Raw genomic sequence first — 16,171 nt, 5'->3', positions numbered from 1 at the left:
CATACGGGCACATCATATCCACATCCGCGAATAGTTCTTTTCCCGCCCACAACCTGGCCTCTGGGCCCCTGCCATGCCTTCGTTCCACGCTCGTATTCCGCACGCTAGAAGAGGCTACTTTGACGCGCTGCGGCCGGTGCCTTAGCTTCAGACATCGACTATCTCTCCCCCGTTACCGCCAGTGCTGCTGCCCAGTCCCAGTGGCCGCCACGATGAATGGCGACCTGAGTCTGTCGCAGACGCTCGGCGGACTGCGCATCGCCAACCCAGACGAGGACGACTCGCCGCCGCCCACCCAGCACAGCAACCACGATGACACGACGTCACCCCCATCACCGCCCTCGCCGACGCGCGCCTCGTCGTCGAATACCGTGACCCAGGACCGCCCCGATCTCCACCCCACGTATTCCAACTCGCACTATTCCTACACGGAAGACAACGCCTCGCTCCACCCCAGAGACAATGTCTACCAGAGCTCCCCCTCTGGCTCCCCGGCCGCCTTCCCCTCCCCCCTGGCTGAGACTTCGTCGATATCATCTCACTCGCCGCGCCTCTCCCACCGCCAGTCCATGCCCCTTCAACACCAGGCCCAGCACCAGCAGCCCTCGTATCCCCCGTATGCTGCTGCCCCATTGCTCCAGCAGCAGCGCAGCCAGGCCCCGACGTCGCAGCCCGCAGGCATGCGAGAGCGCCCAATCTCTACGAGCATGTACCAGCACCCCAACCTCTCGACCTCTTCCACCGCTGCCCCTGGCACCTACAGATACAACGACGATGCAATTCAAGGAGACATGCGCCGGACCGCCAGTTCGCGTGTCGCGCCCGGAGCCATGCCAGCGAGGGAGGCTAGCAGACGCGACCCATACCGCCAGTCTGCCCAGATGGCCGCCATGAACGGCCCCCTTCCGCCCCGGAGGAGCTCACGGCGGATACCCATGGACGCCGGAGTAGCCAATCTATCAAGCTCACCCTACAGCATCGAAGGCGGCCCGCTATCGAGCAGCGAGGAGTGGAAGGAAAAGGGCGCGGCTGTAAGCACCCGCCAGGATCTGGATCAGAACGGACGGCCCATAACGCGCGTGGTGAAGAAAGGCGTCAAGGACTTCAACTTTGGCAGAACACTGGGCGAAGGCTCCTATAGTACAGTACTGGCCGCTACCGACCGCCAGACACTGCGCGAGTACGCGATCAAGGTGCTCGACAAGCGCCACATCATCAAGGAGAAGAAGGTCAAATACGTAAACATCGAAAAAGACACTCTCAACCGACTGACGGAACATCCCGGCATTGTCCGACTCTACTACACCTTCCAAGACGAGCGCTCGCTATACTTTGTGCTGGATCTGGCGGCGGGCGGAGAACTCCTAGGCTTCCTCAAGAAGATGGGCACCTTTGACGTTGAGTGCACACGCTTCTACGGCGCGCAAATACTCGACGCCATCGACTACATGCACAACAAGGGTGTCATACATCGAGATTTGAAACCAGAGAACGTCCTGCTCGACGATGCCATGCACGTCAAGATTACTGATTTTGGAACAGCAAAGATACTCGAGCAAAAGTCAAATGGCGTTGGATCGACATCGGGCGATCCATTGGAAGGGGCACAGTCGGATCGCGCGCAATCTTTCGTTGGAACAGCCGAGTACGTCTCGCCAGAACTACTCACAGACAAGAACGCCTGCAAAGCCAGCGACCTGTGGGCATTCGGATGCATCATCTACCAGCTGCTCGCAGGACGGCCACCGTTCAAGGCTGCGAACGAGTATATGACATTTCAGAAGATTGTGGGCCTGGAGTACACATTTCCAGATGGCTTCCCTCCACTTGCAAAGGACCTCGTTGAGCGACTCTTGGTCCTAGATCCGTTAACACGACTGCCCATGGAGCACATCAAGAACCACCCCTTCTTTGAAGGGATGCAATGGGGCAAGGGCCTGTGGAAACAAAAGGCCCCACGGTTGAAAGCCTACAGCCCGCCCGCGCAGGAGCCCATCAAGCTGAATGGTAGGAATCCTGGCACTGTTATGGAAACGTCAATAACACAGCCAGGTCCCTCGACACCCGCAGCAGCAGCAGCAGCACCCAACCAACCCCAAGCACGACCGAAGCCGCGCCTTATCACCGAACTGCCCCCTCCCTCCCAGCTCGACATTGATTGGTCGCCGGTACTCACAAAGCGAGACGAGCGGATATTGAAGCTTGGAAACATGTTTGTCACACAACACGCCCCTGGACACCCTGTTGGCGGAAAGGAAGAGCCGGTGGAGCAACCTAAGAAGTTCTCGCGCTTCTTCGGCGGCAACACGGTCAAGAAGCGACAGCGACTTGTAATGATAACGTCCAATGCACGCGTACTGATGTGCGCAGCAGGCACGAATGACAAGAAGTTGAAGGAAGAGATATCGCTGCTCTCAGCGGGTTGCGCGTGGAGGTCATTCCAGGATTCCAAGGGCCTAACGTTCTGGCTCGTAGAGACGGTACGTTGAAATGATCCCTTCTTGAATGAATGATACTAATATCCTCCAGAAAGAGAAGCAGTACGTCTTCGAAGACCCCAAAAGTACTACGAGCGACCCCGATGGCAGCAAGTACTCCAGCCAAGAATGGCTCGACAGCATCGAACAAGCACGAGATTACGCCTTTGCGCAAACCATGACCAACTCGTACTCTGCCGACGTAGGTTTGAACGAGCTCGTTTCAAATCACACTACCCCGACCAGTACGTTGGGAGGAGACTCCGCCCTCGAGGGCGTCAACATCCCCGCCTCGCGGCATGGCCACCTCCGCAAAGATCAAGGCGATACTGACTCGATCAAGGGTAGGAAGCGCTTTAGCAAACGTCATTCGAAGAACGGATTGGCCAACTTTTGAAAATCGTCTTGAAAGGAAGGTCATGATTGGGTACAGATAGCGCGCCTCCGTGTGCTATCTCAATACCAACCGACGATACGTCCATGTACATGCGACTTTATACTCGACCAAGTGCTGCTCATATATCCAGCCTCATCATCCAGCGTACGGCGTTCTGGCGTCTCCTTTCCTTGTGTCACCATCATCCGATCCAGATTCAAATCCAGATTCAAATCACCAGCTCCAAATTTTTCCTTTGTTTTCTCCTCCAAAGTACGGATTTCCTCTACAAGTACGGATTTCACTCTACAAGGTACGGCATTACAAAGATCTATCACAAGCGATATTGTTGGCTCAAACTATTGGCATTTAGCGACTTTGGTAGCAAACTTCTTTCATTTCGATACATTTCGCCGGTATATTCCGGACAAAGGGTGGTTACTGCTTTCACTACTACCCTTCTTCTTTCTGTGTAGGTTTGTGTTTGGAAGGCGCGTTAGATTGGGCATAGTATTGCCGGCGTCGCACGTTCATGTGTGTATTTGTCTATCCATGTTTTTTATTCTTAAGAGGGATTAAAGTATGTGGGTTGGAAGAGTAGGAAGGGGAATTAGGGGAACGTTGGGGGGTGGCGCTGAGGGGAGAGAAGGGAAAATTAGATTGGCCATGCATTCTGGCACAGAAGAAAAATATAACTTCTTTAATGTGAGAGTTGCTGGTGATGACCAGTTTTCTTCGCATGCCTGTATCCTCCATCTCACCTCGTACGTGTCTGTCGGCATTTAATAGTGTGTTGGTAGCCGGTTAGAACGGTGTGACATTCCAGTATAAAGCGTGTATATGTACATAATCTCGAGGTCTGGAGCCAGCTTGAAAGGCTGCGTGTTTGAGCTAAAAATACCTAGAAATGGCTAGATCTGGCCAATCACGGGAGAATTTGTTAGTTGCGAGCAAAACATGACCTCGGGAAACAGCAACTCGGTTCTTTGATGCTAGCTCAATGGCTTTGTGATACTAGCTGAGAAACTCGTCGCATGACCAACAGGAATCTTCCTTCTGCACTTTGAGGCTCTTGCAGCGCAGTGCTCCAAGACCGCTGTTCGATACCCTAGCTTCCGCTGTACGCCATCAAATAGTTCCCATGCGTGGGCCGGCGGGGGTTAGCGATGTACTAAGTCACATCTTCACCTTGCCCTTGCAAGTTATCGGGCTTGCCGATTGAGTCTCTCCAACTTAGTTCATAATGCGAACGCTTCTTACAATCTCATATAGCGTCCTGAGTACAAATTAAGCACTGAGACCTTGTTTCAAAGCTCTTCCAACAACCAGTATCACAACACGACGTTGTTCAGGCACAAGCACGTTCAACATGAGGAACCATCGAATCTCCATGAAAGTCAAAAATCAGTCACCATACTGTCTCGTTCCAAATGGGCAGTACGCCTACTGGGGAGAGAATTGTTCGGGCCCTTCACCGGTAAGCACAACTGCACAGCTAAAGGCTTTCTTCTCAAGGCAGGAGCAACGCAAGTGACAATCAGGTTTGCTGATCACGCCAACAGGTCAATACCTCCAGCGAAGACTCAGGAGGAGTCTTTAGAGCTCAGGCAGCCCCTTGGGTTGGGTGTGCTGGTGTTAGTGGATACAATCTGAGCAGGAACGACAAGGACACTCCTGATGTGTGGATTATCCTGATGGGAAGCAATCCTGACTTTACCCAAGAAGACAACCGGGCCGGAGTGCTCATGCAAAGCCTCCCTATCTCGCCAGACAAGAATGCATACAAGAGGCTCTATGATGGTAACACTACCTCCGTTTCCCTCCCGTTTGACCACGGCATCTTTACTGTGAGTTAAGCACTTGCCTTCCTTGGTGCGCGCGAGTGTGAACTCAAACTAATGGTCCGCATCATTAGTTGACGAGCAAAATTGGGTACGGGGAAGACTGTACAGCTACCTTCATCTTGACCTTCCAAGAAGGTCTTGATGTGACGAGGGAGGCTCTACAAGCTCACAGACCTTGAAAGCAAAGCGAAGGCGGATCAAAAGCTCTACCCCTGACTCAGGTGCATGCTTCATAATCTAAGAATGAGAGTCAATACAGTGTACAAGTGGATTGGATAAAGTTTTAGGAATAGGTAGCAGGTGTCTCAGATGTCTGAAACTCATATTCAATTGCTTTCAACGCGCTACCAGTTCATGTCTCGCTACGCAGACATATATTTTTCATCTCAATTGTTTGATTTCTATCCAGATAAAGATACATAACCATAATATGAACGTAGAATGCAAACCACACATGCAACCCCCAATCCTCATAAGCCTAAGGAAAGATCATCAACCAGCCTACCGGCGGCGTTTAAACAAAGAAAAAAAAAGTTAAATCGCTAATTCAAATGCAAAATGTGATGCCTATCCCATCCATCCATCATATACACTTCCTCTCAGCATCTTCTAATAAGCATCCCCAAAGATCTCCTTGGGACTCTGCACAAGCACATCTCCCGCCTTCCTCCCTTTCCTCTCCATCTTCTTCTCCATCTTGCGATCCTTCCTCGTCGTCAAATGCGGCGTCACAGGCGTGATAGGCGTAAAAGGCATATACGGACTATACGGCGTAAAGGGCACTCCTGTTTTGGGAGTACCTAGTGCAAGTTTCTCGACACGTCGGTCGAGGACGGTAGTCTGGATACCAGGGGAGGCGAGCGGGGAGGCAAAAGAGCGGAGAGGGAGACTGGCGTTTGCATTTTGGGCGCGAAGTTGCGAGGTGGGGGGTTGGGCGAGAGGTAGGTCTTTGGAACCTAGTCGTTGCGGTGCTGGGCGGGGGAGAGGCTGAACGCGGTCGAGGGATTCGTCGTTGTAGTTCAATGGCGAGCTTGGCGAGTTGGTCTGAGTAGGAGGCGAAGGGGGTGCGCCGGGGTTGGCGTAGAAGCGTGGGGAGAGTGGTGTGCGTGCTTCGTCGTCGGAATCTGCACCAGGATATTTCGTTATTGGGCCTGAGATGCGTAGGTTCTTTAGATTGAATCGCGCGTTCTTGCCTCCCGTCGTGCTGTTAGTGGAGTTTTGAGAGCGTTTGGATAAGATGCTGCGTGGGCTCGGGGGTGCGTGGGGTTCTGCGCGGAGGTGCTCCCGGTTGTTCGAACGGGGGCGGTCGGTGTAGGGTGCTGTTGGAGGTCTATCTGAGTAGCCGGGTGGGTAGATGGCTTTGACAGGTGAAATTGGGGAGTCGGCGGTGTCTTGGGGTCGTCCGATGGACAGCGCTGATGGTCTTCTTCGCTCCGTGGGTCGGGGGACTGGCTCCTCTTCATCTACACTGATCTTAGAAGCGTGCTTCTGCGCGTCAAAGTCCATGACGGCGGCGTAGAGACGCTCCATGTCAGCTTGAGCTTGATCCCTATGGGCATCAAGCACCTTTTGATCAAAAGAACTCGGCGATTGAACCAAGGGACTCTGGACAGCGGAGTCGGTCTTCTTGAACTTCCTCCACAATCGCGCAGATAGTGGCGGCGATGCTAGACCACCCGTGTTGATAGTCGGTCTTGTTGGTTTGTAGCCGTCCTGGAGCTCCAGCTCCAACTGCATAGGCGGGTCCAGTGCTTTTCGTCTCATCTTTCTACCAACAGTGAGGAGAAGTACTCCCCAAATAAGTACTGTAACGACGTAACCGCCAACGACACCACAGATCTCGTAGGGTAAAACGTTCTTGTCTCGGACAGCGTGATACGAGGCAGGAGGCCCCTCGTCAGGCGCTGGTGTGGGGTCGCGATAGTTGTCGAGGAAGTTGTAGGGTGTAGCAGAAACACCAGATGCAACAAGAAGCAGAGATATGAGTGCTGGAGGAAGCGCTCTCTCCAGCATCGTTTCCTGGGCTTGACACTCAAGGAAATATAAGTAAGAAATAGGAAATGGGAGGGGCGGTCTATCTTTCCTCGCACTCGTCCAGGGTACAACGTCGATCTAGGGCCGCAAATGCATTCGCTTCCCGACTGAGAGGAACCGGGTGAAGTGCAGAGTGTAACAGAGGCGACATGGTGATTTGAAGAGGGATGGGAAGCGGGTAAGTACTTTGATCGGCGGTCTGCAAGTGGTCGGATGCAAGGAAAGGACGACTGGGTGTGATGGCTTGGGATGCTGCATACGCGATCTCATTGGCTGGACTGTTTCTTGAGCTACATTGGGGCGTCCAGTGGTTGAAGTCTCTCAGCCGCTGAGCGGGGTCGCTTTGAGTAGACTAGACCCAGGTGGGACGACGGCAATACCTGAACGTCCAGACATAGTTCGAGGCTATCGCGCTGAACAAATATTCGGGGCTGCCATGTACTGTGTGAAGGCAATTGATGTCGCGATGGGCGCTGCCGCTATGTGGGAACAGTTGGAAACATGTTTGCCGCGCCACTCGACTGCTCCACGACTACCAACTTTCCGGACACGCACCATCTGCCAACTCGAGGCACAGTCGGCGGGAAGAGACGGTCCGCATGCATAATAGTGCGGCCCCTGCAGCTCAGAAAATGCGCACCCAGTCTCGCACTCCCATTCGTCAGTAAAGTCTATTCTAAGCGCCCGATAATGCGAATCAGCGCACAGTCACCTCATCACACTAGCAATCACGGAGCCACTAAGAGAAGTAGTATGTTAGCCACTTCAAGGATTATATGCCGAACAAACTACTTGAAGTAACGAGTCGGATCGCAAATTCTACGCGACAATCGTCGTAATGCAATGGGAATCACAGACTAGGCTTGCAGCAAGGACCGATTATTAGGCCGCATCACCCTCATATCTTGTGACGGCAATTCGCATTGGCCGTTACTCCTCTTACTTCACGATTCATGCATACTTTCGGCACTTTTGGAATGCCTTGCGGTGCGTCAGGAGACGCTGATGGAGAGATAATGTGGCTTCATTATAGCCCTGCGGTCGACGTCACTATCACTACCTAAGGATGCATCGTACCGATGCTGGATTAGCGAATGCTAGCAAACATATCTGCTCAAGAGAGGTTGTTGAGCTTACCCTTTCGAAGCGAGACCCGCTTGGTGTGGGATATGCAGACATGCATTCTGGAGTTGATGGCAATCACTTGCCCTCTGCCTTAGCGGTAAGGGCTTCATCCAAACCGGTAGGCTCCCACATGGTCTTATCTTTCTTGTTCTGCACCCACAGAACATCGCCCTTGAGATACGCCACTGCGCCTCCTCGTCCGGTCGCGCTTGCGGTGATGCGGAAAAGGGGCAAACCGGTTTGGTCGTGAGCTTCACGGAGTGGTATCAATAGCAGGTTCTCTTCAGCGCAGAATTCCTCTACCATATCCTTGAATGTTGTCTCCTCGACTTGTGGCGCAGGACGAGGTGGTTCCTTATTGACGGACTTGGAGAACTGGGATGGTTCTGGGGAGACTCTCGTACTCTCGACGTGAGGCGCTGGTAGATGTGTCAATCTTGCGTCGCCAAGATCCAGTGCGGTACCGATGAGCGAGTATGCTTCATTCCAGGATGAGGCCACGGAAGGCAAGTTGCTGATTTCGTCCTGCAAGATCTCGTTCCGCCACCACGCAAGCCACGTCTGGACCTCTTCAAAGACAACTTCGGGACTCGTAAGCCATTGGTGGATGATTTCGAGAAACTTGGGAAAGAACTGTGCTTTTAATAGTTCTCCAATGACTTCATTTGATATCAGTCCTCTCCAAGCGAAAACGGCCTCGAGTGGTGCCAGATCTTGTTCAGCGGGGTTGATGTCAAAATTGTCTCGTAGGTAGGTCGCCAAACGCGGTACTAGATGGGAGGTAAGTAGATGGTCAAACTCGCCCTTTCCAAACACTCTCCTCCACTGGTCCATCCCTGGTAACGGGCCTTTGGAGAGGTCGATGGACTGTAGTGCATGTCGGATCTTGCGTTTGATTTCAGCAACCAAACCTGATCCCTTGGGGTCTAGATCAGTCGGCTGGAGGAAAGGCAGCCACTCCACAACCCATGTGTGTGGGCTTCTCTTGAACTTTCGAGGATTCCACTCCTGGATTGAGGTGGAGAGCTTTTGTGTGATTTGTTCCAGCACCCGCTTGGCAATGAATGGTGGTAAGACTGGCTTCCAGACACCTACCAAATGCACCATGGGCTGTGGGTTCTTGACATCCCACTGTGTTACAGCGGAGCTCACTGCTGGGAGCCAATATTTGAGCATCATGGACTCATATGACGATGTAGTGCCACGCTTTATCGTGTCCTCTTCGTCGACTGAGTTGCGGCTAACCAGTGCTTCTGAGGGGTGGGTGTAGGCTTGAGAAGCAACTCTCCTACTTCTGGGCTGTATGATGTTTGCCATTTCTGAGAAAGCCGCGGCCACGCCCTCCAACGCATCCTCAAGTGGCTCCCAGGACGCGATAGCTTTGGAGAAGTGTGGATGTATAACGGCAATCGATTCGCGGTGTAGCGGCTTCGATGGGTGGGCGGCGCGCAGGCTCTTCAGCCCTTCGCAAACGACGTCAAACGTGCCTGTGCGCAGAGACTCGATGCGTGCTTGTAGATCCTCCAACTCGTCCATCTGCTTTTCGAGCGCTTCCAGCTCCTTCTGAAGCGCATACTCTTGGGGTGGAATGGCCTGCGACTCGACCTGAAGTTGTTCGAATGCTTCGGAAAAACTGTTCAAGTCTCTGCGTACGCGCGCTTGCAGAGAGTTCTCGAATGGGACGATGTCAGGGCCGCGGAGGGACACGCCTGAAGTTGGAGTGGACGTGCCGGTCGTCGCGTCGATAATGGACTGCAGTGCAAGCGGTACATGCATGCCAGCTGCTTCGAGCTCGAAAACAGTCTTCTTCGGTCGAGGAGCTGATGCTCGCGTCTCTCCCCGTGCCTTGGCCTTCTTCTTCTTCCTCTCCTCGCGCTCCTCTTCTGAAGTGTCGACATACTTCTCTCCGTTTGCTTCGGCCTTGCGACGCTCCTCCCGCCGTTGCTGCTCGCTCTTCTCTGCCACTATACCGATACCGCCCTTGGTGCCGCGGTTGACGACCTGGATAGGCTCCGAGATACCGCCTCCCTCTTTTCCTAGACCTCCCTCACCCTTGTAACCCATCTTGGCCAGCATCTTCGCACCAAAGCCTGATTTGAGTGCACTGCCATCCTCGGCCTTGGCCCTTTTGTTCGGCTGCTGCCTGAAGCTGTGTTTTCGCTTGCCTCCTTCGTCCATGACGCCGATAGGGGGGGGTTGTGAATACGGGCAAAGATGCGTATACGAGCTATGTGCAGGCAGTAGCTGCAGATTCTGAGTAGCGGTTCGCGGGCGCGCAAGATGTCGCGTCGTAGAATCGGTGTCGCAATCGGTATCGCAATCGGTATCGCAATCAGTGTTGCATGAATTCGAGACAGGAAAGACGTGAATGCGCCCGGTTGTCGTGGAAGGCGAAGTGAATGTCTTGGTGCAGCGGAAACAATGTTCTGGAATTCTGCCTCTGGGCGACAGCGCCAAGAACCGTTAGATCTGGGTCGCTCCTGCCGTACCGTGGTAACGTGCTGCGTGCTATTCTTGGAATGGATCGGGGTCGATCACCCTTCGACCCATGTCCGGTTCGGTGCAACAAACACGCCAAAAGTCTCCTTTACTGTAGTCGTACCGCAGTTGAGTTGACTCTCTCACCTCTGCGGCACACTTCCTGCTGCTTGCTTCGGTAGTAATGACCTCCCCCAAGGCTGACGTCGACCTCCGTCATCCGGTTCCGGATCTCCAGTCGCTACAAGGGGCGTATGTCGGCAACATCAATCGCCTGGAAGAACATGCCGAACGCATGAGCGAGGCCGGCTCAGACCTGCAGGAGGAGATACGAAAGACATATTCAGAACTAAAGCTGACTGACAGTCGACGCTCGTCATTGCGCGACATACACTCTCCCGACGAGCCCACCCGCCAGGCCAGTACCCGCAGTCGCGGCGTTTCGATCAGCTCGCACGCCAATTCAATTGTAGACCTCAATGGAAATGCACGATGGGGTGGATACTCTCCGGGCGGTTACATAACCTCGCCCGCCGGTTCGCTGCGCTCCGGCACGGGACCCTGGCCGAAACCCTCGAATTCAGTCCAGCGCCAACGCTCGGAATCAAAGGCTTCGCGTCTTGGGCAGATCGTACACCCCGAGGAGGTCGAGGAGGAGTCATACCAACACCAAAATGAACAAGGTGACGAAGGCTCCTCTGCTTCTCCCCCACAGCGAAAGGTCTCGTCCTTTACACGCATATTCGATGAGGTTGCGAATGGTTTACCAGAAGAGCTGCGCAATAGTATCCAGTTGGGGCGACCTGATCCCGACGAGCTCACACACGAGGACACACATTACCAGTATGCAGACCACCGCGATCTCCCAGACCGGCCCCCAACAGCAGCCTCGACCGATACCACACACCAAGCACGTACACTATGGCAGGACTTTGACGGCGTTCACTGTCCAGACACTGTCGAGGAGGAGCCAGAGCCGTCGCATCACAGTCGGCAGAGTAGTTATGCCCACAGCCGGCATTCGTCAAACCCCCAGTCTTTTATGCATAGACAGAACCCGAGCGTTCACTCCATAGGCGCGCCGCCACCAGACGACGGCATGGTTTTCTATCCCGCCCCCGTGCCAAAGATGCTCAACCTGCCAAAGCGTCTATCGCAGTTGCCTAACATGAACCAGCAAGCTAAACGCCGGACACAGCTGTTGGAAACAATGCAGACAGAGCATAGAAAGTCAATGCCGCTGCTCGGTGACAATCTCATGGACGCGAAGCCCAACAAGAAGAGTCGACAAAGTCTCATGGCTCTCCCCCCACAATTACGAGCAAGCGCTTACTTTGATAATCGAGCTGCCCCCGCCCAGGAGTTTGCCGTCAAGGGAGAGTCTGCAGAAGACACGCTTGAAAGCATCCTGGATGCTTCTGCTAATGCTCCAGTATCTGCCTTTACCGACCATCCGTTCGCTGGACACGTAGGCAATGAAGTGTACGGGCCAGAGCACAAACGGAAGAGTTCGAAATTACCTGAAGTTCCACCGACACTGCAACAGACGCAAAGACGGAGCTCATTCAATATCCTGGATACTGACCACAATGCAAAAGGCGAACGTCTAAAGAAGCTGAAGAAGCGGAATAGCTCAGCTGATATGAACCTGCTGCTTGTGAAGGCAAGCGAGAGTCGGATGAGCCTCGGCGATCAGTTGGAGGAGCGTGACGAGGATGCACGAGGACCGGCCGGGCATGATCCCGATGCCTCGCGGCCCTCATTCGAGGAAGGACATCCGGAGGACGCCTATGAAGAAGAAGAATCGAGTGAAGAGGAGGGCGAGCCAGAACCGGAGTACGGCGCGCCGACCACGCTCCTCGCTGAGCTCCAGATTCGCAAAGCAAAACAACAGACTAGGAAGATGAACTATGTGACATTGATGGAGCAGGGGCTGATTGATGGTCGCCAAACTCTGCTGCAGATGAACGACGTGGCTGAGGCGGAAAAGCAACGGCGAATCCGCAAGAGAGTCAATCTGGCTTGGGAGGCACCCGCGGAGGAGGATTCTGACGATGATGTGCCGCTTGGCGTTCTCTACAAGCAGACTGCGCCTCCACAAATGCGACAAAAGAGCATGGGTCTTATCGAGCAGCGAGAGTTGGAGGATCGCGAGCCCCTTAGCAGTCGCCGTAACAGGTTACTTGGTGCCGACCCCAACCAGCGTCGTACTCAATACCTAGGAGCGTCTACCAGCCAGATCAACATCCCCCAAATCACAACCCCCGACCCAGACTCGGATGAGGAGCCGGGCGAGTCCCTGGCTGATCGTATGCGTCGTATCAAGGAAAAGAAAGAACGTGAGACAGCGCTCGGTGACGTGCGTAAGAGCACAGTAAGTGATGACTTTGCCTCTGAGATGATGAGCAAGTTTGGTGCACCAGAGGCCACTGGCCAAGAACAGTCCAAAGATGCACCTGCTGCACCTGTTCCCGCTGAGGAAGAGGAAGAAGAAGAGACACTTGGCCAACGCCGTGCTCGTCTCCAAGCCGAAGCTGCCGCCCGAGGAGAACAGGCCCCGCAACCTGGCGCCCACCGTCCCGGTCTCGCTTCCACCAACAGTCTCGCAGACATCCTCTCCGCCAACCCCATCGACCCTCACAACCAAGCTCGCAAGGTCTCAAATGAGCAGCTCGTCTCTCACCTCCCCCAAGGAAGTCTTTTGCACCAAAATGTCCTCGATCAAGAGCGTAAGAAACAACAACGTCTCACAGCCACCATGCGCGCCAGCAGCTATGGCTCTATGGACCCCCTGCTCAAGGGCGTGGGCAATAACCAAAAGGACGACGATGACATCCCCCTCGGCCAGAAGATTCAAGCCTACAAGAACGCCCAGAACCCCATGATGATGAACGGGCAGCAGAGAACGAGTACCATGCCTCAGCAAGGTATGATGGGTATGCAGATGCCTATGCAGATGAATGGTATGCAACAACCCATGATGGGACAGATGGGCCAGATGGGACCGATGGGCATGCAAATGGGCATGCAGCAGCCCGGCATGATGCAACAAAACCCCATGATGGGTATGCCCATGCAAATGAACGGCATGGGCATGCAGATGCCAATGCAGATGAATGGCATGCAGATGGGCGGTATGCAGATGCCCATGGGCATGAATGGCATGAACATGGGTATGATGCAGGGGGGCATGATGGGCCCGCCTATGGATCCCAGACAGCGAGATCAGATTGATCGGTGGATGCAAGGAATTAGACATTAGCGTTGTAGCGTGTTCTGTTGGCGTCTGGCATCTTCGTTCGCACGGCATCGTAAAGCGTTCTTTTTCTTTCTTGGAAAGGGGGCATTTTAGCAGTATTTGCGTGGCAATCAGCGTTTTGGGCATAGAATTAGCATATTTTTAGTAATTTCGAGGGCACATACATATGGGATGATGATGATGAATGATACACGACTTTCATTGCTTTGCCGAAGAATTGAGTAGGACTTTTGACCAGATACTCGTAAGTTGATTACTTTTCTCCTCAACTCCGTTCATCTATCTTGACTCCCAATGAACGCCTAGAGTCTTCCCTTCTTCTTCTCTCGGACCCTTTTTTCCGATATGTAACCCTCTAAACATTCAACTCACTGACCTTGGCACCCTCGATGTAATCCTGGTATTTCTTCAGCTTGCCTTCAAGCACACCCCCCTTTCCACAGAACTTCTCGACAATCTCCTCACTCCGTCCCGTGTACAACTTGCTGTCAAGCATAGTATCGAGCTCACCCCAGATAGGCTTGAAGAACTCTGTGTTCCTGATGCGATCAACCAAATCGTTTGATTTGCCCTCGTTCTTGACCTGCGCACCAGCCTGGTGGGAGAGTACGCGAATCTGCTCGTGTGCTTCCTGGCGCGATTCGCCCTTGGCAACGAGACGCATGATGATGGACTCTGTGATCATGAAGGGCAATTCCTCTTGCACGCGTGCATCGACGCGCTTGGGGTAGACGACCAGACCGGATGTTACGTTGTCGAGAGACAGCAAGATGGCATCGGCAAGGAGGAACATCTCGGGGATGTCCATGCGGCGGATCGCCGAGTCGTCGAGGGAACGCTCCATCCATTGGTCTGAAAGCGTGTTTGCGAACGAGGCTGGCTTGGACATGAGCTCACGGCTGAGCGCGTAGATGCGTTCTGAGCGCATGGGGTTGCGCTTGTATGCCATGGCGGAAGAACCGATTTGGTCCTTTTCAAACGGCTCTTCGAGTTCCTTCCACGCGGCTAGGTGGCGGATGTCTCCTGTGATCTTTTGCGCCGAGGCGCCGAGACCGCAGATGGCGTTTGCGATGATGAGATCGACCTTGCGGGTGTAGGTCTGTGTGGAAATGGCGTAGCAGGAGGGGAATCCGGCCTTTTTGCAGAGCAGCTCGTTGAGCTGGTCGCACTTCTTGCTGTCGCCGTTGAAGATCTCGAGGAAAGAGGCTTGTGTGCCGGTCGTTCCTTGGGCACCACGGAACTGTAGGGTCTCGCGGACGAGCTCTATGGCCTCAAGATCGAAAAGGAGGTCTTGCGCCCATTGCGCCGCTCGCTTGCCGACGGTGATGAGCTGAGCGGGCTGGAGATGGGTGTAAGCAAGAGTAGGCTCGGTTTTCCATTTCAGGGCAAAGGCGGAGAGGTTGGAGATGACTTTGGCGAGCTTGGGGATGAGGAGATCCAGACCATCGCGCATAAGGATGAGTTCGGCATTATCCGTTACATAGCAGCTGGTTGCCTGTGGGAATTAGTACCTTTTCTTGAGAGTTTTTTTTTGACCGCTCCACGTGATAACCTACTCCGTAGTGGATGATACCTGCTGCGGCAGGAGCAACTTGTCCAAAGGCGTGTACATGCGCCATAACATCGTGTCTCCTCTTCTTCTCCTCAACCTTGGCAACTCCGAAATCATCATCCGTAACGGTTAGGTGCTCCCTCATCTGGGTGAGCGCCTCATCACTGATGTTCTCGATTCCTAGCTCCTTCTCTGCCTCTGCGAGGAACAGCCACAGCTTGCGCCATATCGAGTGTCGGCTGCGCTGCGAGAATAGTTGCGACATCTCTGCCGAACAGTACCGGCCTGTAAGGGAAGTCTGGTACGCATCGAATATGGTAGCGCCAGATTTGGTCTTCATGTCTGATATGCGGGACTGAATGTCCAGGGAGCTATTGCTGGTAGCCATGACTGTGTGGTGTTTTGAGGGGTGATGTGGTGGATGAGTAACTGTTTGGCGGTTTGTTTTGTGGGTTAGTCCGATAGTCTTCCGAATCTGGTATAAGAGTAATTTTTCAACTTTGCCGTAACGACGATACGTGTGATATCACGACAAGAACAGTTGTATGGAAGGATATTGGGGTATCGTGAAGTCAATTCGTGAGATGATTCACAGCGTTGTGGCGCGCTTTTTCTACCCAAAGACCAATGACGTCCTCACGTGTAGTCAAAAAGTTTTGGAGCTCGCTAAACCCCACATTTAGGTACTATCGCACCTTTGGAAACGCACGTCAATGGTCGATTTCTAGGGTGATGTCGGAGGGGGAGATAGACACCGATCGACGATAAAATAGCGATTTGGGGTAGCAGAAATTTTCCCGCGGCGTTGTTGGGGTTCTGGGCAACCAAATTGTAGGTACTCGCAACGAGGGACTTGTTACGAGGAACCTCCGAATTGCTTCACATTCATACACGCTCCAACATTCGGTGGGTATTTCTCCGGTCGAGGAGGCCGGCGGGATACACTCAGAAGAATGACTACGAACTCCCCCACGTAGGTGGCAGGTTCAACATGAATAGAAGTCTAGACCTTGGTATCTCATGATG

The 16,171-nt window shown here is 53.5% G+C and overlaps 6 protein-coding genes across 6 annotated transcripts; 3 read left to right on the top strand and 3 right to left on the bottom strand.

Moving 5' to 3' along the window:
* Positions 1 to 212: 212 nt before the first annotated feature.
* On the top strand, positions 213 to 2,874 carry AA0111_g1340 (Serine/threonine-protein kinase; the record flags this gene model as incomplete). The annotated part of the gene is made up of 2 exons (XM_028646989.1): positions 213 to 2,480; positions 2,530 to 2,874. 2 exons carry the CDS (start codon positions 213 to 215, stop codon positions 2,872 to 2,874), a joined length of 2,613 nt encoding a protein of 870 aa, XP_028511601.1.
* Positions 2,875 to 4,222: 1,348 nt separating this feature from the next.
* AA0111_g1339 (hypothetical protein) lies at positions 4,223 to 4,709 on the top strand (the record flags this gene model as incomplete). The annotated part of the gene is made up of 2 exons (XM_028646987.1): positions 4,223 to 4,330; positions 4,416 to 4,709. 2 exons carry the CDS (start codon positions 4,223 to 4,225, stop codon positions 4,707 to 4,709), a joined length of 402 nt encoding a protein of 133 aa, XP_028511058.1.
* A 597-nt stretch (positions 4,710 to 5,306) lies between these two features.
* AA0111_g1338 (hypothetical protein) lies at positions 5,307 to 6,710 on the bottom strand (the record flags this gene model as incomplete). Its single annotated transcript, XM_028646986.1, has 1 exon — positions 5,307 to 6,710. The coding sequence occupies one exon, from the start codon at positions 6,708 to 6,710 to the stop codon at positions 5,307 to 5,309; it is 1,404 nt and encodes a 467-aa protein (XP_028511059.1).
* Positions 6,711 to 7,931: 1,221 nt separating this feature from the next.
* AA0111_g1337 (hypothetical protein) lies at positions 7,932 to 10,034 on the bottom strand (the record flags this gene model as incomplete). Its single annotated transcript, XM_028646985.1, has 1 exon — positions 7,932 to 10,034. The coding sequence occupies one exon, from the start codon at positions 10,032 to 10,034 to the stop codon at positions 7,932 to 7,934; it is 2,103 nt and encodes a 700-aa protein (XP_028511060.1).
* A 484-nt stretch (positions 10,035 to 10,518) lies between these two features.
* Positions 10,519 to 13,596, top strand: AA0111_g1336 (hypothetical protein; the record flags this gene model as incomplete). The annotated part of the gene is made up of 1 exon (XM_028646984.1): positions 10,519 to 13,596. One exon carries the CDS (start codon positions 10,519 to 10,521, stop codon positions 13,594 to 13,596), a length of 3,078 nt encoding a protein of 1,025 aa, XP_028511061.1.
* Positions 13,597 to 13,948: 352 nt separating this feature from the next.
* On the bottom strand, positions 13,949 to 15,533 carry AA0111_g1335 (Adenylosuccinate lyase; the record flags this gene model as incomplete). The annotated part of the gene is made up of 2 exons (XM_028646983.1): positions 13,949 to 15,088; positions 15,150 to 15,533. 2 exons carry the CDS (start codon positions 15,531 to 15,533, stop codon positions 13,949 to 13,951), a joined length of 1,524 nt encoding a protein of 507 aa, XP_028511062.1.
* Positions 15,534 to 16,171: the final 638 nt, after the last annotated feature.

This window comes from Alternaria arborescens (genome assembly GCF_004154835.1).
Source record: "Alternaria arborescens strain FERA 675 chromosome Unknown contig_2, whole genome shotgun sequence".
In the NCBI taxonomy this organism is placed as follows: domain Eukaryota; kingdom Fungi; phylum Ascomycota; class Dothideomycetes; order Pleosporales; family Pleosporaceae; genus Alternaria; species Alternaria arborescens.
Note: the sequence above shows the minus strand (reverse complement) of the source record. Positions and strands in the feature narration are given on the sequence as shown.